General features: G+C 38.6%; 1 protein-coding gene across 2 annotated transcripts in view; it reads right to left on the bottom strand.

The window, feature by feature from the left end:
- Nucleotides 1-25582, bottom strand: part of TRIM33 (tripartite motif containing 33) — a 48799-nt gene that overhangs the window by 4924 nt on the left and 18293 nt on the right. For both annotated transcript variants that reach the window (XM_084866157.1, XM_084866158.1), the window contains exons 5-17: nt 24850-24966; nt 21750-21864; nt 18412-18558; nt 17852-17969; nt 16144-16418; nt 15095-15259; nt 11796-11996; nt 9110-9242; nt 7541-7604; nt 5309-5468; nt 3626-3975; nt 3099-3222; nt 1421-1495 (exon numbers count right to left, since the gene is read on the bottom strand). In XM_084866157.1, the coding sequence (XP_084722283.1) occupies nt 1421-1495; nt 3099-3222; nt 3626-3975; nt 5309-5468; nt 7541-7604; nt 9110-9242; nt 11796-11996; nt 15095-15259; nt 16144-16418; nt 17852-17969; nt 18412-18558; nt 21750-21864; nt 24850-24966 (2044 nt within the window). The remainder of the gene's footprint in view (nt 1-1420; nt 1496-3098; nt 3223-3625; nt 3976-5308; nt 5469-7540; nt 7605-9109; nt 9243-11795; nt 11997-15094; nt 15260-16143; nt 16419-17851; nt 17970-18411; nt 18559-21749; nt 21865-24849; nt 24967-25582) is intronic.

Genomic DNA, 25582 nt, shown 5'->3' with positions numbered 1-25582 from the left:
ATGTCCTTTTGATCTTTGGCCCCAATTTTATCATGAAAATCAAATCATGTTCATAGTATGTGGCAGTAACCATGTTATGAAGGCCCCAAAGTTCTATCTTTAAGAAGAAAATTTGGAAAGAAAGCAAATAGCAATGAGAGCCAGTCACTAATGTTAAAGATACATCAAGCGCATTAGAATTTCATGATTCCTAAAGAGGTTATTTTAAATAGGAAAGGGAAGAAATGGTTACAAAAGTTGTTGTTATTAGAATATGATATCTTTTAGAGGACATAACTTTCTGTCTGGACAGCAACAAAGGAAGAAAAACTGGAATAACACCAGCCCCGGCGAGAAAGTTTTTGTTAACCACTTAGTGATCGTGCTGGGAAGTTCTGGCTCCGACCGTTGGCCAAAAGTTTGTATCCTTGGGAAATAACTGAGCATAGAGAAGCTTTTGCAATGGTTCATGAAAAATAATTTGAAAGTCACTTTCCACCATAAAGTCCCTGAACTTAAAGACAAGACGGACTTCCTAACATCAGATGATTACTATTTGCACAAAACATATTCCTTGTGTCTAGACCTTCTGTGCTGTAAAGTTCCTTTCTGAACCCATTCCGTGCACAAGTCTGCTCCTCAGTACTGCACAGCACATCTGGTATTCAGTAACATCTTAACTCAGCGAATGCTGGCCACAAATAAAGGATGTGGCAGTCTCAGGGCATTTATGACGTGCTAAGCACCTCTGTGTTCCGTTTGCTGCAGGACTTCGGAGGTTTCATTCCTTACTAACATCCCCTTTAAGTTAAACACAAAATTTCCCAATCTTTTCTTAATCTTGACTTTTCATAAAAGAGGGCTTATAAAGGCAGAGCCAGTATAAAAGATTCAATTTTACATGTTTATTCAAATACTTACATAGTTTTCTCCCCAACATACAGAACCTAGAATCACAGAACTAGAATCTTAGAAATAACCTAGTCCAATATTCCCATTGCACAGTTTAAAAAGTAAAGGCAAGAATTTATGGAATTTTCCCAGTTATAAAGAGAAGTTGCCTCTGACTTCTGGGTTCAAGATTATTTCCATTATACCTATCACCCCTTACCGTAAAGGTAATAGAGGGCATGGGAATTAAATTCACTACGTCTCCATCAAAGCAACAAAATCTGTAAAAACAAACTCCAATTTTACTAAGTGGACCTCATATCCACTTGGCCCTACTAAAATTTCTGATTAATAATAAATATTTAAAATGCTATTAGGTCTGATGCTAAAACATGTTACACAGGTCACCATAGATGTGTATCCCCTGAAAGAACCCAATGAGGGAAGAACAGTGTTAGGAAAGAAAGCTTGAGCCTTGGAGAGGTTGAGAGATTCTTCGAGTGTTAACAGATGAGTCCTCACCAGGGTGGTATGAAGGAAAACAACTCACCGAAGCAGGAACTGGCTCCTGGAATTCAATACTTAACTCGTGACAATAGAGGTAAAGCAGAAGACGTTCACATTTCTGCCCAAAGGAGAAAAGAAACCCCTTAGTTGTTGTTTTTTTTGCCTAATAAGCCCTTGAGAATAAGGACTTGACCATTATAAAGCACTAGAGGCCAGTGCACAGGATCTGTGCCCTCGGGAGGTCCCTCAGCCCGGCCTGCCCCCGCTCGCAGTCCGGGAGCCTCCGGGAAGCGGGCCCCAAGCCGTCAGTCGAACATCCTTAGTGCGCAGTGGAGGCGGGAGCTCGCCAGCAGGCTTCAGGGCTTCTGGCTGAGCAGGGCCCCCTGTGGAAGCGCACTGACCACCAGGGGCAGCTCCTGTGTTAAGCCGTCTGCCCCCTGGTGGTCAGTGCGACTTGCATGTAACCCTTTTATTATATAAGATTATTACTATTTGCTCTCCAATAAACATACACCCAAAGAAAGCCGCTTCTTTTCCCGTTCAGTTTTGAAACTATCTTCTGTTCTACTTTAAATCACTTATCAAAGACACAGTGCTTCTGTTCTTATCTGATAACAAAGGTAATTTATCTACTATTAATGCAACTATTTATACACATATAGCATTTTGTACAATATAGCATTTTGTACAATAATTTATAGATTACTTGGTAATCTATAAATTATTGCTCTTGCTTCTTAAGTTGTAATCCACTGTGGCAGGCCAGACATGTTTTTATTTCCTTTCTTGAAATTATTCCACTCAGGTTCAAAATTATATAAAAACTGTGTGTCTTCTCAACCCAACTCCAGAATATTTTTTTAAAATATATTTTATTGAGTTTTTACAGAGAGGAAGAGAGAGGGATAGAGTTAGAAACATCGATGAGAGAGAATCATCGATCAGTTGCCTCTTACATATCCCCTACTGGGGATGTGCCCACAACCAAGATACATGCCCTTGACCGGAATCGAACCTGAGACCCTTGAGACCATAGGCCAACGCTCTATCCACTGAGCCAAACCAGTCAGGGGCAAAGGTATTTCTCTATGAAGACCAGACTCTGGACTACACGGGCAGAAACCCGACTGGAGCGAGGAGGAGGACTTTAACTCTGTTTTTAATACAATGAGAAGCTATTAAGGGATGTTAAGCAAGGGAGTGACAGCCTGGCTTACATGTTTAAAAAGAACGCTATGGACATACAGAAAATGGTCTCTAAGGGGGCAGGAGTAGAATCGGGGAGTCCAGTGAAGAGATTATTATAGCAGTGCAGATGACAGACTATGATGGCTATCTCATAAAGTAATGATTAGGGGAATAAGAACATAATATAAGTCACTCCTGATTATTTTATTTCTCACAGATTTCTGGCTTGAGCAGCCAGAGATAATGGTAATATCATACTGGGTGAGAAGTACAATTTTTTATGTTGTTATTTGCTTATTTATTGCTTTTTGAAGAAGAGAATTAAAAATGAAGATTTTGGTTGAGGCATGTTAAGTATGAGAAAACTGGGTGTAAGAGTCTAAAGCTGAGGGCTAGAGATAACGTTTTCAGAAGTCATCAATATATCATCAGAAAATGAAAATGTATCAGGTCACATGTATATCACACTTAAAAAATGTACAGCCAGACAACTACAGAATCCCTAGTAATACATCAGCGTATTTCACACTCACCCTTTGGTCCACAGGGCTTAACCCCTGTGCCGTTTTCCCCTTCTTACTGTGCTGCAAATTGTCGCAATCATATTCAACCTCTGGCTTCCCAATATCTCTGCAAAACGTACAGATCCAGTCCCCACTGAAGAGGAAAACAGGCAATTAGTCCAGATAATGACAACAAAACCCACTCTCGGGAAGCTAAGTCCCTGGAGGTTAAGATTCTAATTTGTTTGTTTTCTCTCTCTTCTATTTTTTTATAAAGTGGAATTGTATAATAAAACCTTCCCAAATTTTTCCCAGTCACTCTTCAACTGATTACCTTCTGGAGAGCAATATAAAACCAGTGTCTATACTTTATCATTAATGCTGCAGCACTGACATCTTGGACATTTTATTGTTAAGCTGTAAGTCTCTAAAGGCCCGTCTCACTATGTATGCACTGGTTAACGAAGGCCGCCTGCCCTGACTTTCTGGTGTTTTGTTTTTTGTGGGTTTTTTTTCTTATAAAAGTAAACAACAAAAAGTCAATTCTCTCACGGTACCTTGGAAAGCTAAGAAGTGTTGGAACATGACAAGTCAGATGGAAGACCTTGGGGCATTTCTCACAGCACAGGAGATCCCCTCCGTTCTGGCAGACAGCACACCAGTCCTCATTCGGGTCGTCGTCTTTGCTGTTGCCATCTCCTCCCATCCTTGCCGACCTGTGCATGAGGCTTCGAATTGAAGACTTTCCATTAACAAGGCTGCTGAGCCCTGACTGTTTGCAGCTTTCATTCGTATCTGTAGGCTCAGTTTTCACATGGTTTTCCACTCCTGGTAATGCATCCAACTCACTCTCTAGATGCAGGTTGGTTGAGAGAGGTGGTGTCAAACTACTCTCAGGACTGCTCAACTAAAACAAAACAAGGACAACCTCTTGAAGAATCATTTAATCCATTATTGTTAGGTGTGTGTGTGTGTGTGTGTGTGTGTGTAAACCTTATGTCAACATGTATACAGATATACTGACCTAACTTAAAATTACTTTGGAAATCGTATTAGTGACATAAAGGAATAAAATTAACCCCAAATTTAGATAGGCATGTTAATCTGTGCTTTTAGGGAGCAGTCTCTGAAATACCGGTTCCCTCAGATAGTAAGGAAATGAATTTACCAGCTAAGCACACTCCTGGGAGTGAGCATGTGGTTATACTTTTCCTAAAGAGATGACATTGGGGTGTGATTTTTCACTCAAGAATCTGCTGCATAGCTTTTGAGGAGCATTCTTCTGCCCACTTATCATTCTACAAATGTAGGAAAATTATGACAATATACAAAAGAATCTTCTAAGCTGTTGTGGAGGTACATTCCAGGTTAAGTTCTGGATGAAGAGGTGACACTGCTCCAAACCCAAGACTAACCGTGCTGTTCTCTAAACCCACACACACTGCGCTCCACACACAGCAGCTCGAGCTACATGTCTGTGTGCCAACCACACAGAAGCCCGAGCAGGAAGGAAAAAACCAAGACAGAAACTTCCCAACAGGGAGACCTGCGCCTTCTTTACCCTGTATTGTAAGTTCTATAGTGTGCCATCGGAGAACTCCAAAATGACTAATGATTCCTAAGCTAAAGGCAATCTTCCCCCATGACAAAATATTTTATTGTTAAACTTCTTCCATGTCAGCAGCCTTAATTCTGAATGTACAAGTCCAGGCAAGTAGCCAAGGGTCATCTGTGGCCTGAGATGTTTAAAAAATTCAGATTAAGCCGAAACCGGATTAGCTCAGTGGATAGAGCGTCGGCCTGCAGACCAAAAGGTCCCAGGTTCGATTCCGGTCAAGGGCATGTACCTTGGTTGTGGGCACATCCCCAGTAGGGGGTGTGCAAGAGGCAGCTGACTGATGATTCTCTCTCATCGATGTTTCTAACACTCTCTCTCTCTCTTCCTCTCTGTAAAAAAAAAAATCAATAAAATATATTTTTTAAAAATAAAATAAAAAATAAAAAATTCAGATTAAGATAGAACCTGACTTAGAATCATGGCAAAAAATATGACCAATTAAAAACAAAAAGATAATTTTAAGCAAATCCTTAGTACAATTCTTTTCTGATAATTACAGCTCACATTTGGAGACACTGTGGCTAGTACCAGGCACAGAAATGCGAGCATAAGGACCTGTTCACTGACACACTATTCAGTCTACCCCGCTCGGAGGGAAGAGGCCAGCTGACCCTGGCTTTACCATGCAGGCACTCCTCCGGCCGTCCTCCGTCTTCTCCTGCTTCACGGCTCCCAAAAAGCCACATATCTCTTCTTCAGTCCCAGGCTCCTGCTTGACCTTCACTTGGTCAGACTTGAAACTAAGACTTGTCTTCTCAGCAGTTCTTCCCGATGACCCACAGCTAGTAAAAAACAAGAAGGCCACATATGTCTGACTGTGCGGTGTGTATGACAGTAATGTTCATTAATGTGAAAACAGTTTATTAATTTTAGGATGATAAGACACTTCATAATGTTAAGAAGAATGTGGTATAAACTTAGCTTCTAGTTCTTAAAAATGTAAATCAAACTTTCAGAAGACCTTAAAAACCCGCTATGTTCTGAGTCACTACACTAAACCAGATAAGAAGTCTAGTGAACATTTTCCCTTCTCTCTATAAAAGTAGTTTCAATGCTTCTCTACCCCGAACATCTGAAGGAAATATCTACCATCCACGGTGGCTCACGAAGCCTTCTCAAAGGAATGGCTAGTTTAGTCTTTACAGGCGGGGATTGGGAAAGGATAACAGATAGTAAACAACCTACAGTGCCGTTATCTGAAATCACTGTGATGATACCAGACTAACCAGTTCTATCTAGAACACAAAGCAAAACCACTGGCCAGAGAAGGGAGGAACTGCTAACGCTGTGTTACTTCTAAGAACGAACACCTGCTTTTTCACTCCCTTTATACTCTTCTTCTAAAAGTACTGATTATTAAAGTATAATTATAAGGTCAACCTTCAAAATCCAATAACATAAATCTTTTTTTGCATTAATTTAAATTATTTAAAGAGTAAAAATCAGTCAACATTATTGTATTTTACCTTAAACACACTCTCTCCCACCACCCCCATTTCCTTAGTTCTGTCACCAAAAAGGGGTAAGAAACAAGGAAATATCTGCATTTTCCGATCAATGAATTGTAATGTAAACATCTGTGTCTTAGGCGACCACTCTAGCGGTTCTCAGCCTGTGGGTCTGCTGCAGAGCCTATCGCCAGCGGAAAGCACAGATATTCACATGCAATTCATTAACAGTAGCAAAATGACCGTTACGAAGTAGCAGCGAAAATAATGTTCTGGTTAGGGCCACCACCCCATGAGGAGCCGTGTGAAAGGGCCGCGGCGTTAGGAAGGGTGAGAACCCGTCTTAGAGAAATGGCTGATTCCAGCTCTAAAGCAGACAATGGACAAGATGAACCTGGACAATCATTTCATAACAACAAACAAGGAAGCTGTCAGAGGACGCTGGGATTATACCCCCCAAAAAAGCTCTGACAGGCCAAAGATAGAAAACTTGAAGCATCAACAAAATAACAACTACAGTGGTTTGGGTCATAGAAAATATATTTAAATATATGAGTTCATAAAGCTAAAAATTAGAAGAAAACTGGTCACTGTTGCAGGTGCTGGGAAATCAACTCAACTGGTAAATAGAGAGAAAGAATCTATTCACTCAGCTTTTCCCATAACTAAATAGCTGGTGACAGAAAGTGTCTCTTTACAGAATTATTTAAAATAATAAACCAAGAAGGAATAATACAATAACTTAAATACATAATTTTTCCAGTTAAAAAAGAGTTAGGCAATGATCACTAAGGGTCACTAACACAGAACAAACAGTACGCGCCTTCCTGGGAATACACAGCACCACGACCCTGCCCCCAATCAAACCTGAACCCAGCACACCTCCTGACCTAAATACAACAGAGAGAAAAAGCAGCAGGCAGTGTATTTAAATGACAAAACGGATGGAATGCTATAGGAGAAACAATAGACCTCACATACACGGATTCTGACTTCCACATATATATTGATGGCAATGTAAAGGTATTTATGAGAAATGTTAAAGGTATTTATGGGAAAAATTGGGACATCTGAACATTAACTGAATCTCTAGTAATATTAAAGAATTATCCATTAAATTTTTTCTAGGTGTGATAATAGTTCTGTGGTTATAAAATTTTTAAATCCTTTTATTTTTGTGATATATTCTGAAACAGTCACAAGAAAATAAGATATCTGAGATTTGTTTCAAAATAATCCAGACTAAGAGGGAATGAACAGGAGAATTAAGATTGGCCATAACTTGGTGATTACTGAAGCTAGGTGGTAAGTATATAAGAGTTCACTGTAAAATTCTACTTTTTAAAGTACATATTTGAAATAATTCTTAATAAAAAAATTATATCTATTAATAATGTAATACTCACCTGCCTCTGCTGCCAGTACTAGACGTACTAGGGGGTCTTACAGGGGTGTGAGAATTGGATAAACCTACAAATAAGTCAAAACGAGTATTAATGCAGGTAAGATATTCAGAATTCTAACTACTAGTTACAGATTTCAAGATGATCAAAATTCAGTTGGTTAGAGCGTTGACTGATAAATCAAGGTTGTGGGACCAACAAATCAATCTGTTACTCCCTCCCTTCCTCTATACAAAATCAATACATAATTATTTTTAAATTTCTTGAAAATCAGACCCAGGCTTAGCCCTGGTCAGGTATGGCATTTGTAACCACTGGCAGACCTCAACCAGCTTTTCTCAGCTGAGCACCATCCCTAGCCTCTCAGCAACACCCTCCGACCAGTGAACCTCACCGAGAGAAAGCTACGGTGTGTGCCCTTTCCCTGTGTTATCTGGTATATACACTACTCAGATTCCTATCGTTCATTCTTTCTTTTTTTTCAGAGTTCTAGAATAATTACATTAAACCTCAAAAATTGTATGACTCAAAAATGTATTAATGATGCATCTCATGCAAAAACCACATTTAAATTTGAACTATTCTTTCTCTAGAAATAATGAGGTACTCCGTTTTAGTGAGAAAACAGTAACATCTAATTTATACCAGAAAACTATATCCCATACACGCTGCACCGGAACCGGGGGGAGCTGCTCCCTCACTCCCTCCGTGGTGAGGTCAGAACACCGGGTTTGGGAAGAGAGCTACAGCTCACGGGTTTGATTGGTCACATTTAACAGTTTCCAATAAATTTAAGTTTTTGTTTTAAAATTGCCATTTGAAAATTCACTTGCCTTTCCTCAACTCTTTTTTTAAAACAACTTTTCCACTTTTCATTATTTTACAAAGTGTTTTGAACTTGGGTTGAAACCAAAGAATTCTTCAACAGATGATCTATATCATGAAATATAAGACATGGAAAGTAAATGTAACTACAAACCCAGCAATGAGCATGAACAAAGCTGGGGAGAGGGGTACACTGAGTTCTGAACAGTGTGCACTACGATAAAAACCAATGCTACTTCAGTTAGCTGAAGAAGGCCTCAAGTACTTGAAGAAACCAGAGCAATCAGGAAAAATATACGTTATGAGATTGTTACTTTTGTGCGTCAACTAGTACCAGTGGTTTGTCCAAATATCGGCCTAAATGTTATTATGAAGGTATTTTAAGATGTGATTAACACCTAAATCAGTTCATTTAGGTAAAAAAGATCAACCTCCAAAATGTGTTTGGGCCTCATCCTATGAGCGGGCAACCTTGAGAGAGGACTGAGCCACCAGAGGAGGCAGACTCTGCCTCTGCACTGAAGGGCCACGCCAGCTCTTCCTTGGCGCCCAGCCCGGCATCTGCCCTGAGATTTCAGACCTGCCCGCCCCGACAATCACATGAGCTGTTCCTCAGCCTCTCTCTCGTCCCCTCCTACCCGCGCACACATCTCCTAGGGACTCTTCTTCTGGAGAACCTGATGCATACACCGGGAGAGAATTTCTGTAAGGTGTGGAAGAAGTGAGGAACGCCTCAGCTGGTCTTACCTGATGATCCTGGCGACAGGGCAGAGGGGCCTGGAGAGGGATTCATGGTACTCGTAGGCTGTGGGGGGAGGTGAGTGCCTGAGATGTATCTACTTAGTAGATTATCTAAACTACTGGAGCCAGCATCTTCCAACTGAAGAGACAAACAAAAAAGACAAATTTGCTTTGATTAAACAGAGACATCGTTCATCTCAATAATATAACCATTTATGCTGTTTCCTTAATAGATTAGCCTACATACAAGTCGGATTAACTATTGCTTCCTTAGGCTCCCTGAGGCTCCATACAGAATAAAGTTGATGTGAATAAAGCTCTACTAATAATATTCAACGAACACCTGGCAGATCAGGACAGAGGCAGCAATCCTCTAAGTTCTTTGTTCTGCCATGAAAACGGTGCTGACACACTCTGGCATGTCTGCCTTTTCTCAAAACTGATGCAGGACCTTGTTTTTCAATATCCTTGTCCTGTCTTCCTCCCTTTATTTCCTCAAACATAGCTCCCCCAAACCATTCCCCTAAACAGAATTTTAAAGCTCTCCCTTGTCTTTATACCCCACAGAGAGCCTGAGACGGAAGGTCCCCCATTGCACACACAGAGGGGCAGTCGGCAGGCCGTGGGTTAGACACACCCTGGAGCTGACTTTGGCCTGATTTCCAACTGAACATCCATTTCCTATTTCTAAAATATTTAACTACACTGAGAACTGTGATGATGAAGTGAGAAAATATATTTGTAAGAAATAAACATATACTATTTAATTATGAAAATTACCATAAGTAAAAGTTTATACTAGTCCTTATAAGAGATGATCAAATTCTTCTTAAATAACTGCTACCCTTGCTTACTGGTCTGTTTGTATCCACACTAGTGCCTTTTACTCTCCTCTTCTGCTAGAGGTGAGATCACTTTTTGAAAACTGAACACATATATTTATCTCTTCCTCTTCTTTCCTCTCAAAAACCACACTGATTTCCATGACTATAAAACAGGAAAGCATGACATTGAAGCAGAAACTGTGAAAGAAACTATACATACAAAACCCAAGGTAGAATTGGATTGACAGAAAACTGATAAGAATAAAGCAGCCTGCCGAAACCGCAGGAGGCAGCTGATCGATGTTTCTCTCTCATCGATGTTTCTAACTCTCTATCCTTCTCCCTCTCTCTCTGTAAAAAAGTCAATAAAATATATATTTTTTTAAAAAGTAAATGATACTCTAATAAGAAGGTATATCAGAGAAAACGTGGATCCCATTCTCTGCACACTTTAAAAAATTAGGCACTGAGGGCACACATTCCAGAGCTGCTTGTCTTGATCTCATAGCTCTTCTGGGCGCGATGACAGGAAAGCACATGCACCTCTTGCCTGTGATGCCCAACTTTCCAGAGATGTGAACCTCTACACTTCCACCACCTGGTCTGTGAGAGAGAACGAGGCCACGGCCAGAGTAACCCTAGCAAATCACTGTAAGTGTGACATCAGCAACCTTCCTTCTCCCTTTGAAAGTTTCTTTAAGAATTGGAATCAAGTCCTATTTATCTTTTTACGAGAGGCCTGGTGCACAAATCTGTGCATGGGTAGGGTCCCTAAGCCTGGCCAGCTATCAGGGCTGATCAGGTTCCCCGCATCCCCACCTCCCCCTTCCCTTGCTCCCTCAGCACCCCGCCACATGTTCTGCACCGCCCCCTGGTGGTCAGAGCATATCATAGGAAGCAATCAAACTCCCGTTCTCCTGGCTGAACTCCTGAGGAGACACTTTGCATATTAGCGATATATATAGATAGATAGATAGATCAATAGATATAGATCATTAATGCCCAGGACTTCAGCATACATAGTGCTTAGTAAAATGTCAATGACTCCTTAAACATGTACACACCTCTCTCTGGTTGCCCAAAGCCTCTGAAAACGAATAGCTTTCCAGACCTCCAATCCCAAACTATATCCCTGCAATTTCTACAAATATTAGGGAGAGAACTGGACTTGTAATCAGGAGTCGAGGTTTACAATTACAACTTTTCCAACACATTTATTTACTGGGTGACTTTGAGAAAGTCAAAAACTTCTTAATCTCATCCATAAAGTAGATATATTACATATATATATAGCCCTAAGTGACCGGTAGACCAATCGACCATTTGACCAGTCGCTATGACACGCACTGACCACCAGGGAGCAGACACTCAATACGGGAGCTGGCCCCTGGTGGTCAGTGCGCTTCCACAGCAGGAGCGCCACTCAGCTGACTGACGCAGGCCAGGCTGAGGGTCCCCACCAGTGCACACGGGCCTCTAGTGTCATATAAAATGATTTCAAGCATTAAACTGATATAATGTCTGTTAAAGTTCTTTGTAACTTAACAGTTTTATTTTTTACACACACATTCCAAAAATTTCCATATAGTCCACACTCCTAGTACCAACACAACTAGAATTTGCTTAGCCAAAAAAGCTCTCTCCTAACATCTGGAAAGCAATCAGGTTAAAATAATTTACAATGAATCCCTGACTTTGAAACACTATTGGAGTTATATTGAGGATTGCTAGTTTTAATGCATGTAACTTTTAAAAATTCAAATATATTCTAAATTTAAAATGCCTCAATTTAAAAACAACCAGAAAAATATACTCAAAATCCCTAATTAAGTCAAGGTTTGAGTCTTTCATCGAACTTGGATGCGCACCTGGATGGGTGGGATGTCCGGCAGTGACGGCAGGTTCTCGGGGTTGGTGACGGAGGGGATCAGCTCTATGGCCGTGACAGACGGGCTGGTGGGACCTCGGTTCGCACTCGCCATGGTGGCTGTGGTGGGGCTGGTTGGGTTGATCGTGGTGTTGTGCACAGACACAACAGGAAAGGGGCCGGCATGCCCTGGGTTTGAGTGCTGTTAGGAAACATGCTATCGTTATTTAATCAGCAAAGATATCTTAGTGTGAATATATCTTGACAACAATTTTTAATTTAAGGAAGGTTGTACAAGTGTCTGATAACTGTGGTGAAGAAACAAAAAAGTAAACCCTCGCAAACATATACAGAAAATAAATAATAATCCAACTTAGCCTTTTCATTTTTCTATTCATGTTGTGTAGTATGTAGGAAAAGCCAAACTTGACAATAATTTTCAACCCGTCAGTCCGATGACATCTTATTCAGAACAAAGATGCATGTAAATAGATCATCTGGAAGCCCCCGAGTTTTCAGAGCATTTCTTAAAAGCCACTGTTTTGTCTACATTCCTCTTTGACTCTTTTTTTTTTTAAAGTAATTAATTGTGTATTGTATAATTTATATGTAAATAATGACTCTACAAACAGAAATATTATAATACATCAATTCCTGACTCTGACACATGTGACAATCTCAGTAATTTAGAAATGTGTATAATGATGAACAAAAATGAACATATCTCTTATTGTGAGGGCTGCTATGAGGATCATTTAAGATCACACAGATGAAAAGCTTTGGAAAATAAATTTCTATACACATATACATTGAGTGGCCAGATTATTAAGATCTCTGAATGCATAATAATCTGGCCACTCAGTATATGTATTAGAGGCCCGGTGCATGAATTCATGCATGGGTGGGGTCCGGCCAGCCTGGCCAGGGGTAGGGGACATGGGTAGTTGGCCAGCCTGCCTGCTGGTCGAACTCCTGGTCAAGGGGACAATTTGCATATTAGCCTTTTATTATATAGGATATACATTGGTCAGATTATTACGCATTCAGAGATCATAATAATCTGGCCACTCAGTGTAAATCATTTAAAATATTAAAAAATTTAAAATTCTAAAATTCAGGGATTCTGGAGGGACCCTAAAGTGTAAGGGCACTGGTTCGTGTGATTCTGTAGCTCTTGCACTCTTCCAAAGGGTGTACCTGCCCCTCCGTAACCCTTGAAGGCTTTCCATTACAAAGGGGTATATGATTATGTGAACACTTCTAAGGCAATTAATGACCAGATCCTCAATCTCAAGTACTTTTTTGCTAAAGAAAACCCAATTTACCTAAGAATGTGCTGTGGTCTGCAGGTTCTTTTTTCAGTACTTTTGCAACTACCCTTCTCCACACAAAAAACAGCAAACCTCTGACCCATTCCTAATCTTATCTAGCACATTCCCCCAAGGTAAAAAACAAACAAGAGACAAGTAAAGGTACAATAAAGCTGTCACATTGTTGATCAAGTGGCCTGACGCCAAAACCTGTCACACATTTTTAAGTGGGTTCTGATATTTGATGAGCAACAAGAATTAAGGAAGACCTAAAAAGCCATCAATTGATGATATTTTAAAGTTTTGACAGCTCATTGTGAGATTCAGCTTTGATAACCTAGAAAATGTTCAAAGAATTGAGGGAAATTCTTATAATTACCAGGCGCAAAATTCTGTGAACATGTCTCCTGAGCATGAAAACAAAAAATCAAGCTAGTAATAAAAACTGATGTTGAATTCTGACTTACTCTACCAATAACACATATAACTGAAAACTCAAAGATGTAGATCTAAAAGAATTTTACTCTTTTTTTCCCCTAATATTCTTAAAACATGTAAATTAATATGCTGCTTAAACAACTGTATAGGAATAATTATAATACAAATTTGGTCCAAAGAAAAAGTTTTAGTTTAATAATAGCCTTACTGTGCTGGAAATTTAACAATTTTTATTTCGTAATGAACATTTTTTTTCCTGCAGAAAAACTGCAAAGACTGATTGATTTATAACTTTATCTAACATAAATATATTTTTATAATAAATGCTAGAAAAAGTAGAAGAGATTTTCAAGTCCCAGCATAAAATTTTGACTTTCAAAAAAAGAGCATGCTGTGCTATTTGAGACCCCAGTGGAACCGTTTACTAGAATAAAATGTTAGGGTTTTACTTTATAACGTCAATATTTACAATATGCTAGAAATGATGTCTTTTGCAACTATTTAAACTTAAACTTACAATGGAACGTTTAAATGTCAATCTTTAAATGTGAGGGAGCACTTACTGTTTTGAACAATATCTGTCAGCTTTAGTTTGCAGATTGATGTAAGAGAATAAGAGTCCACTCATTAATGAATAAGCCCTCCTAGAAATCCTGATTCAGTGGGTGTGGCTCAGAATCCATTTCTGATAAGGCCTCCCAGTCATTCTGATGGTCTTTTAAAGAATATTAGCTGGTTTAGCTCAGTGAATAGAGCCTCGGTCTTTGGACTGAAGGGTCCTGTGTTAGATTCCGGCCAAGGGTACATGCCTGGGTTGCAGGCTCGAACCCTGATAGGGGGTGTTGATCAATGATTCTCTCTCATCATTGATGTTTCTCTCTCCCTCTCACTTCTTCTCTGAAATCAATAAAAATGTTTTTTTAAATTTTTTTAAAAACCTTTAAAAGAAACATCACTCCAAATGTTATAAATGAACTGCATTCTTTCATAACCAGAAATCCTATGTCAAAGTAGCTTCATTTTATAATCACGCCTCCTATACAAAGATAACCTATTATTCAGACAAAGAGTAGAAAACATGTCCCTAAATATATTTATTTTTAAGGGTGGGTATATCTACATCCCAAAAAGAACAATACTAAGTAGAGAGAAGCAAAAAAGTAAAAATAAAATTTTAAAAATACGTGGTTTTGTTCTCAGAGTCCTTTTTTATATATTGAGTTCAAAATGTCACATTAAAAGAGCAGAGGACCATTTCTGGAAACTATGGTTCTAACCTTGGTTTTACCGTTATCGCTTGTGACTGGGGTCAATAACAAGCTCCGTTGTTACTTAGATCTATAAAGTGAATTGGCTGGACTAGATCAGGGGCCTCAGCCCATAGTACATAGAGGGCTTCATGGCTTCAAAGAAGTTATTAAAATTGAATACAAAATGTTATGTCTTCATTCTCAAAAGTATTAGTGACTCTCCCCCAACCAACTGATCAAGAAAAATGATGTCTGTTAGTTTTAGAATTGTACGGTTCTTACAAATGTAACTCTAGGCATACTTGTCTTTGGAGGTGTGGCTGCATCATGGAATACTGGGGGGCGCTGTGCCTGGGGATCGCTGGTATCCGGGCGGCGTTCTGAGCCAATCGCATCTGATGGGCTTGGAAAGCTCCGCAGTTCATGTTGTTTCTTTGCATTGTTTGCACACTGATCAGTCTTGGAGGCTACAAAGGGTAGAAATTGCATTTATGTAATTATGTTTTTGTAGATTTGTTTTCAATCATTAAATGTTATATAAAAAGATTTCAGTAGGAATACAGAAAAACATAAAGTAAAAAGTGTAAGTCATTCTCCTCATCTCTAGCTCCAAGCACCTTCTCTCGGTATATGTGTGTGTTTAAAGCATTAACTTAACCATCCCTGGGTTAACAGCTCTGACTTGGATGGGGGAGGGGAGAGCAGAGAGGTACAGGGATGGGAATGATTCGAACAAATGCCTAAAGAATATATCAGGCCCAAGCAGCGTGGCTCAGTGCTTGAGCGTGGAACTACGAACCAGGAAGTCACGGTTCAATTATCAGGCAGGGCACATGCCCAGGTTGTGGGCTCGATCGCCAGTGTGGGGCATGCAGGAGGCAGCCAATCAATGATTCTCTCTCATCATTGATGTTTCTAACTCTCTCTCCCTCTCCCTTCCTCTCTGAAATCAATAAAAATATTAAAAAAATATATATATATATATACATATATATATATATATATATATATATATATATATATATATATATATATATATATTGATATATCAGTATTGGGCAAAAATAATCTGGCTCTTTGCCCCAAGATCACACCTGTAAAACAAAAAAGATCTGGTTTGGAGGAATAAAAACTTGTGTCCTAATGAGTTAATTTTGCTTCCCATGGTATTTACTTACTGCCCCTCCTCACTCTTCCCAACATCCCTGCGATCCCCAGAACAAATATTTAAGCTCTGACCTTCCAGTGTTCTCCATGCTAGTCATGTTGAAATGGGTAACTCATTTATAGAGGACAGAGTCAGCCCTGAGGTCTCCACAGTCTGTACCAATCATCAGTGACATATGCTCACCTGCTGTTGTAACATCTGAGGGGCTGCTTGTCGCGGGTGCTGTTGTGTTGTTGTTGTTGCTGTTGATACAGGAGCAGGCGGTTGCTGTATCCTCATCTGTTGCAACTGCTGATGCTTCTGTGCATACACTTGTTGTTGCATGTGTTGGAGTCGAAGTTGTGCCAAGTTAATCTGTCCAGGAGTTTTACTAATGTGGTTTGTCCCCGGAGGAACTTGCCCAACTACAACGTTAGGAGTATACCCAGGCGCTGGTTTACTCTCTATTACTAGATTACCTAAAGAATTTAAAAAATAAGAATAGTTTGCATATAATCAAATAAATCATCTACTTTGTGGATTAATCAATATCTTTTCCTTTCCTCTGACAACTGTCAGTACTCAAAACTTTCAACAGTGTAGCAGGGATGGGAGCTAGGTTTAAAGATGATAAAAATCAGAACCCTAATATAGTCCAAAGCCAAATAATAGGCTTTTGATTGCTTAGATTACCTGCTCTTATGCTTATTTACGTAGATTTACAGAAAATTTAAGAGTTGAAAGAGATGTTATTAGAGGAAGCCCATCTAGTCCGTCTAAATCAGCGGTCACCAACCAGTGGTCCACTAGTGGTCGGTGAGGTCCGAAAGGTTAGGGACCGCTAGTCTAAATCAATTCTCTGACAAGATTCAAGAATATTCAAGATTACTATTGCTGATTCCACCTGCTTTTGAATTGCCAAAATATGCAGGCAGAGTATTTGCATTGCTATAAAACTGTCTTCTGTGGAAATCCTGAACGTTTTAAACCACTTATGTCCTTAAAAATGACAATTTTCCTGATTTCTCCTATCAGTGTCCCTGTACCTCTCTTGCTCTCTCCCTTCCCCCATCCAAATCAGAGGCCACTGCTTTCTAAACACAGCAGGCAAATTTTAGGAAGGTTTGATCTAAGGTCGAGTTGGCAAACCTTTCCTATAACGAGCCAGATATTTTAGGCTTCATAAGAACTGTCATATGTCCTTTGTTTTTTATTTATTTGCTTTTACAGCCCTTTAAAATGTAAAAAACAAACTTAGCTACCTCGCCACACAGAAACAGTTTGCCGATGCCTGACCTAAGGCCTTAGCCAAATCCGAATCGACACAAACACCACTTTTTCACGGAATGCTGGCCACTTCTGCTTTGCCAGCTTCTACACAGTTCTGAGTGTTGGGGAAGGTTGGGGTTTTGCCTTGTTTTAAACTGAGCTGCTGGTCTGGCGCTCTGTAACTTCCACCTGTGTCCTCAGGTCCCCGTGAAGTAACAAAAGCAAAGCCCGTTTCTCCTCCGTGTGAAAGAGCTGCTTTTCTCCTTCAAACATTCCTCAGTCACAACGTTCGGGCACATCAGCATCCTGGACATCTTCCTCCGGAGGACAATTTGGTTCAATGAACATACAAACTACTGAGCATCTAAGAAATTCCTCCGGAGAAGGAAGACCCGTTAGCTAAGCTTCAATGAAAGAGCCAATGTCACTTTAACAGATGTGAAGAAATGTACATATTTTTAAAAACTATGCAGGAGACTCTCAACATTCTTAAAGACATAATGAACATATAGTTTGAGTTTCCAATGAAAAACATATTTTCCAAGAGCCAAGTTAAAAAACTTTCAATATATAAAATTTGCTTTAGATGCTTTCTCCTAACTCAGTGTTCCAAGTTATATTCATAAAACGAATGATTTCTTACCTAAATTGACTACGTTCTTTGCCCAGAAGGTGGGATCACAATGAAAACGTATTGCTCCGTTAGCAGCGGGGACGGGATCACAACGAGCTTTCAAAATATGGCGCAACTGAAAAGTGATCTTAAAGGGGAAAATTCACATTAGTACTAAAATTAAATATCACTTAGAAAAACATAAGAAAAGACATAAAAGCTCATGTAGCCCCACAGTGTCAGTCTCAAATGAAACAATATCAGTGTGTCAAAGACTGCCTATATCAGCAATCAAATGCACATGCTCGCATCTCTGCCATTTCTGATGATAAACTGCATACAATACTAGGTATCTTCAAAACAGAATACTGTATGATTCCAGTTACATGAAATTCTAGAAAAGACAAAAATCAGACTAATAGCTGCCTAGGGCCTGGGGTAGAGGAACAAGGGAACCTGATGGAGGTTTTGTGTGTCTCACTGTGGTGGTGAATACATTTGCCAAAATTCAAAATCTACACTTTAAACAGGTGTAGTTCTGAATGCATAATAAAGTCCACCTACAGAAAAATGAAGACAACGTGTCTCACCAGTCGCTTGCTGTACAGGAGGGCGGTGCTGCTGCCACTCGCAATTGCCCAGTTGGTAAAGTTCATGACGTGCTTCACCTGCCTCGAGAGGCCCGTGATGTCATTCTGCTGCTGTATCAGCTTCATCTGTCTTTCCTTTGTGACAGTCTGAAACAGAAAGAGAGATTCACCCAAGAATTCTGAATGAAAAACATCAAGTCATTATTTCTATTGAAAAGGAACACAGTACTGCCTGGCCGGTGTGGCTCAGTGGTCGAGTGTCGACCTATGAACCAGGAGGTCATGGTTAGATTCCTGGTCAGGGCACATGCCCAGTTGCGGGCTCGATCCCCAGTAGGGAACGTATAGGAGGTAGCTGATCCATGGTTCTCTCACATCACTGCTTTTCCCTCTCTCCCTCTTCCTTCCTCTCTGAAATCAATAAAAATTTTAAAAAATAAAATAAAATGAGCAAAATACCTACTAGTGTATATCTATATTTTTAACATGGAAAAGTAAACAAACTCCTCGTTATTTAATGAGCCTAAGATCAAAAGAAAAGTTATTCACAAAAGTGGGACTAAAACTTCGTTCTCTAGAGAAATTGTTACTTATATCTCTTTTCTCCTTTCAAAAGATGAAACATCTTTGTTATACTGTCTTTCTATCAGGCTAATCCAGAGATTTTTCAACCAGTGTGCCACAGCAAGTTAGAAATGCAATACTTGATCTCTTTTCCCTTATAATGTCAAGTAAAAAATGACAACAGCCAACACAACAATAGCCATCCAATGTGAATGAATCAAAATTATATCTTTTTTGGGAGGTGAGATCAGCAAAAAATTGTTATTAGTTTAAGTATGCCATAAGATGAAAAAGGTTGAAAATCACTGTGCTATTATACGGAGTCTAGAGCATCATAAGTTGACTTTTAGAAATAATGTTATATAATCTTAACTCACTACACGTTTCAGGCCAAAGAAAACTTTCTGTTACCAGTGCCACCTACTGGTGTGGCATGAAGCTGATGTTCAAATCTCTTCTCTTAAATACCCAGACAAAATGAGAAAGATGAATTCCACAGCTCTAAGAGTAGAGATTAGGGAAAGTTTTGATCTGACAAAAGGAACAAGTGAATAAGTGAAGGGTGAAGGAAAGACTAACTTGGAGAAAATGCTGCAAAGGAAGGAAATAACCTGCTTTTGGGGAAAACAATCTGCTGTGGAGAAGGAAGAACAGGGAATGTCTGTCCTCTGACAATCAGCACCAAACAGCCTACTACTTCGCTCTCAACCACTTTCTTTTTCTTTTTACAAAAATGACTCGATTTATCAGACAATTTTTTCTCTAAGAAAACAAGTTGCCCATTTTATAATGTAGAATCAGTGAATAACGGTATTTGACTGTCAGAAGTTTGACAACTTTCCTGGAAATCTTCCCTCTTATAAAACTTGGGGAAAACTCTATTTTATAAGTTTAAAAACATATTACACTAGAGAACATCTATTGTTTAAATTATCAGCACATTAGATTTAATATAAGGTATTTATGTATATTTTAGCATTAAGAGGCATCTTTTAATTCTAAAGTTCTTGAAATGGTTTAAAGACATTATTTTAGACCTATCATTAAAATGTATTTACAGTAAATTAAAAAATACAAAAAAATAATTACATGCCCACTATTTGTTCCCATGGTCCTTTTGAAAACAAAAATCTATCAGGGTTAAGTGCAACCGGCTGGATGTGTATTAGGAAAGAGACCATCATCTCTAACAATGTGTGTTAGAGAACTTTTAACCTCACAATGTGCCTCAATCGAAAGACGATATTCAGAAATAACACTACACTGACAATTTCTTTCATGTATACGTAATTATATGTCTAATATTTCTAAGTGCTCTATGAGGAAACCGAACAGAAAAAAACCTACTCTGGAAAATTTGAGGTTAATAGTAATGAAGTTAATAGTTATGAGGTTACAGTGGATAGAGCATCGGCCTGCGGACTGAAGGGTCCCAGGTTGATTCCGGTCAAGGGCATGTACCTTGGTTGCAGGCACATTCCCATTGGGGGTGTGCAGAGGCAGCTGGTCGATGTTTCACTCTCATTGATGTTTCTAACTCTCTGTCCCTCTCCCTTCCTCTCTGTAAAAAAATCAATAAAATATATTTTTTTAAAAATAAGGCAATCAAAAAATACTCATGTATGCCCTGGATGGTGTGGGTCAGCGGTTAGAGCGTTGGCCCACAGACCAAAGGATTGCAGGTTTGATTCCCAATCAAGTCAGATACCTAGGTTGCAGGTTCAATCTCTGCCCCCCAGTAGGGGCATGTGTAGGAGACAACCAATCAATGTGTCTCTCACATCAATGTTTGCTCGTTCTCTCTCTTTCTTTCTTTCTCTCTCCCTCCTCCCTCCCTTCCACTCTCTCTAAAAATCATTGGAAAAGAATCTGTTCAACAGTGTAGAAAATATAACCCCATATCATGTAAGCCTACGTAAGAGCACAAAATTTTGAGAACCAATCAACTATAGTCAGTAGAGATGATGAATCTTTGATTAAAACTTAGTTTGGGTTTCACAAACTAATTGGATTCGCATATAGAAATTTACATCTACATATTAATCTCAAATATGTAAAACAAAGATCTAATATAACAAAACTACCAATAAGTTTGAAATTTATAAATTTCATCCAGCCAGTGTGGCTCAGTGGTTGATCGTCTACCCATAAACCAAGAGGACACTGGCTGGATTCCCAGTCAGGGAACGTGCCTGGTTGTGGGCTCAGTCCCCAGTCGGGGTGTGCAGGAGGCGGCCACTGATGTTTCTCTCTCACTGAGGTTTCTATCTCTCTATCATTCTCCCTCACTTTCTCTCTTTAAAAAAAGAAATCAGTAAAAATCTATTTTATAAATAAAGCTTACAAATTGCAAAATGAGCAGCTCTTTTTGCAAAACTATGGGAAAATTTTTTAATTAAGTGAAACATGCAAATGACTCAAGCGAACTCCCAATATACATTCACATGCATGTAAAGGTTAAATTGAGGACCTGGGAGGAGGGGAGGGAGGGAAGGTGGCACAATAAGGTGGGTCAGCTTTGTCTTCAGTAATAATCCTTTCACTCCTAAGAGGACAATACTAACTTATTCAGCTAAAATCATTCGTATTAAATTGTGGTGCAAAGTAACTACCTCAAAAAAAGGTCTATTGTCCAACAGAACATTTAAAAAAAAATTTAGTTTACTTCCTTATCCCCCCAAACCAATCTAAAAGACTTTTCGATAAACATTAAAAAAACAAACAGCTAAAGATCAATAGAAGCAGTTTTGTTTGACTTTGGCTTTGAACCGTACCTCTAGCTGCTGTAAGAGAGATTTTCCTTTCTTATTAATTTCATTGATAAGGGTGAAAATGGCCACTTTTATTTCCTGTTCTACTCGTTTGTTAGTCTCATTTACTTCTTTTATCCTGAATAAGAGAAATGCATCATTAGGTTATCAATTTATCTCTAAATCATCAACTTACAGAAATTCAACTGGGCACTTAACAGAGCAATTAAAATTAAACCTTTGTCAAAATGTACTACTATTATGTTTCAGCAGACCTGAGAACTCATTTTGGTCCGAGCAAGTTATGTATACGGACAAAGAATGGATGAAATAGTCAGTCTTTTTAAATTAAATTCATAAAGGCCAGTTTATTGATTGGGTTGGTAATTTCCTTCAGTTCCCATGACATGAATGTCATATACAAATATCTGACATCAATGCTTGCTGGTATCAAATCTGGCACACTGGTTCTATTTAATCTTAATGCTTTTGAAGAACAATGTGCAAAAACAATGTTAAAACCAATAATTATCTTTTCAAATAATAGGAATTAAGTTTAGAAGCATTAATTTTCATTTATAACTTAACCATTTCTAATATGGGTTCTAATATGCCCTTTCATAAATCTTCTCAAAATGGTTTATTGTATACAGTTAAAGGCATAAAACATTTTCAATCCATTCTTTTAAAATAGCTGTTAGATGTTCTAGAAACAGGTATAAGCTCCCACTGTGGTTAGAAAAGTTTTGGTTGCATATTTTATTTACAAAATTAATAAGGGAAACCCCCACCAATATGAATAAATAAAATGTTAAACAACCATAAGAAGGAAACCTTCAACTTTTATTCACTCTACTTCTGTACAAACTATAACCCACACTTTCAACCCAGAAATTGACCTTTAATTGCCAAATTCAAATCTGAGGACTTTAATACACTTAATCCTAATAACATAGTTTTCTCTCCTTTGTACATCAGTGCTTGTTTGGGCACTTAAAAATTTTATTCAATTCTATCCTTAAAGTCCTTTTTTTAAATGAGAGTACTGATTACTAATGATAAGACATATGGGACTCAAACTTAAAATTATTTTGGCCAAAGATTGAAATCATTAAGCATGCTGAAAGCAGAGAGCATTTAGCCAGAGTCAGAATCTCATTGGATTTTAGTATGTCTGCTATATGTTCAATTGTGAAGGAAGAAAAATATGAATGTACATTGGAAAATGGAGGAAGGTCACCAAAAAACATGTCTAAGAAGAGAAGCATCAATACCTTTTTTTAAAGTTTTCGGAAGATGAAAACATCAATCTCCCCAACCCTTTGCAATCTTATAAAACAAACTTATTGCTCTACTTCTCTACATAAATTCCGAAACATACATACAAAATATGTATAAAACATAAACAAAAATATGAGCCGAAACCGGTTTGGCTCAGTGGTAGAGCGTCGGTCTGCGGACTGAAAGGTCCCAGGTTCGATTCCGGTCAAGGTCATGTACCTTGGTTGTGGGCACATCCCCAGTAGGGGGTGTGCAAGAGGCAGCTGGTCGATGTTTCTCTCTCATCGACGTTTCTAGCTCTCTATCCCTCTCTCCTCCTCTCTGTAAAAAATAAAATATATTAAAAAAAAAAAAAAACAGACAAAAATATGAGACTGCCATATGAATCAACTCATCCTTTCTCTGAAAAGAATGTCCATCTATAATTTATGAGAAGACAGTAATGTCCAATATCACCCGCAATATATCAACATACCCAAAAACCCTGACATAGCCATAAGAACTAACCATCCATGATGAGTCTGTATATTTACATATATGTGCAACTTTTAAAATAAAAATTCTACCCCCTTACTGTCCAATAATTTACTATTTTCTAACATATAATGTATATTCATTCATTCATGTATTTAATATTTTTTAGTATCTACTAGGTGCCATCTTAAATAATCATAAATGAATTTTATACCCTTTGCACTCCGCTGTCCCCTCTCAGGGGACATCGGAATTCTAGCATATCACTCGGATGTCCCCTCTCAGGGGGGACATTGCAGTTTATTAGTGATTACGGGGAATTGAGTTAATTCAACACACGTTTCCACCGCAAAGTAGCGTCGAGTAGCTGGTAGCCAATGTCCAGAATGGTTCGGAGTGCAAAGGGTTAATATTCCAAGAGTACCTAAAAGTTCTAGCATTTGTGAATCTGAATAATCAGCATCTATCAACTCTATTCATAAATCCAGGGATATACAAGCTTTAATTATGCCAGCTCCAAGTGTTAGTCTTCCTACATTAAGGGCCCTCATTTTATTCACTTATGAAACTTACTCATATTTGCCTTATCAATAAAGTTGATTTAGAAATGAACCAAAATCAAATTTTTTAAATACTAATGGTGTAACTGATAAAAATAATGGCAACGATAAAAATTTGAGTTTGCTATGTGCTGTATATTCATCTTATAATATAACACTTTAAGAGAAGTACTGTTTTTAATGCTTATTTTACAGATGAGAAAATAAATCTGTCCACCTTCTTCCTATCCTCTCTCCTGTGTCTTTCAGAGTCTCTAGTTAAATTTGATAATTCAGCCTTGGCCAGGGGGTTCAGTGGTCTGGAGCGCTATTCCGTACACCACAAGGTTGCAGGTTTGATTCCCAGTCAGAGCACACATCTAGGTATGGGTTCTATCCCCAGGCGGGGAGCGTACAGAGGCAACCAATTAATGGTTCTCTCTCACAGCAATGTTTATCTCTCTCTCTCTCTCTCTCTCTCTCTCAATAAAAACATATCCTCGAGTGAGGATTATTTTTTTTTAATTTATAATTCAACTCTCTACATATTAATTGTATTTTTCACATTTAAGGTTTACAAAGATTAGAGTCTTATTAATTATAAAACAGTCAAAGATATATCCTAAAAAGCTATTCAAAAATTGATCAATTAAATTTTACTGAATTAACAAATATTATACTCCAAACTCAAACTTATACCATTTACCCCTCCCCAAAACTAATATTTTTAATATGCTTAGTATTAATATATTTTTTAAAACATTTAAACTGAACCCCCTGTATTTAATAATCCTTTAAGTGAAATCATAGTTTTAAGGCAACTCACTTACCTATTCTGCACCTGAGTAGCTGCAAAATGAACATAGTTCTTCTTCTCAAGAAGCTTGGCTAGTAGATTCTCAATTGCACCTTTCTGGTTTTGAAAAGCTTCTTCCAAAAACTGGTACCTTAAAGCCAAAACAAAAACTACATTTAAGACAGGAAATTATTAAGGTTTTGGAAACGAGGAACTGCTGCACAGGTAAATCTAGAAAGCTTAAATGATCAGCATTGTATGCTGACCACACATACATTACGTCAATAGCAACTTTTAATTACCAATACCTCTCCAGCCGACCCGACCCTGAAAAGCCATTGTAAGATTAAAAAAAATAACAAGCCCTAATCAGTTTGGCTCAGTGGATAGAGCATCGACCTGTGGACTCAAAGGTCTCAGGTTCGATTTCGGTCAAGGGCATGTACCTTGGTTGCGGGCACATCCCCAGGAGGGGGTGTGCAGGAGGCAGCTGATAGATGTTTCTCTCCCATCGATGTTTCTCTCTATCCTTCTCCCTTTCTCACTGTAAAAAATCAATAAAATGTTTTTTAAAAATAAATAAATAACTTAAAAACTGTTCAAGTGCTCTTACATTAGAGTTCTGATTCAGGATGACTTTTTTTAGTCCAAATATTAGCAGAAGTTTAATAAACAAGCTGCTTTCTCTCTGATGATAAATGTACCTTATGAAAATAATACGCATAGATAGGAAACCTTGATTTGTCATCATAGCTCTAAACCTAGCT

This window comes from Pipistrellus hanaki (genome assembly GCF_964339955.1).
Source record: "Pipistrellus hanaki genome assembly, chromosome: 18".
Taxonomy (NCBI): Eukaryota; Metazoa; Chordata; class Mammalia; order Chiroptera; family Vespertilionidae; genus Pipistrellus; species Pipistrellus hanaki.
Note: the sequence above shows the minus strand (reverse complement) of the source record. Positions and strands in the feature narration are given on the sequence as shown.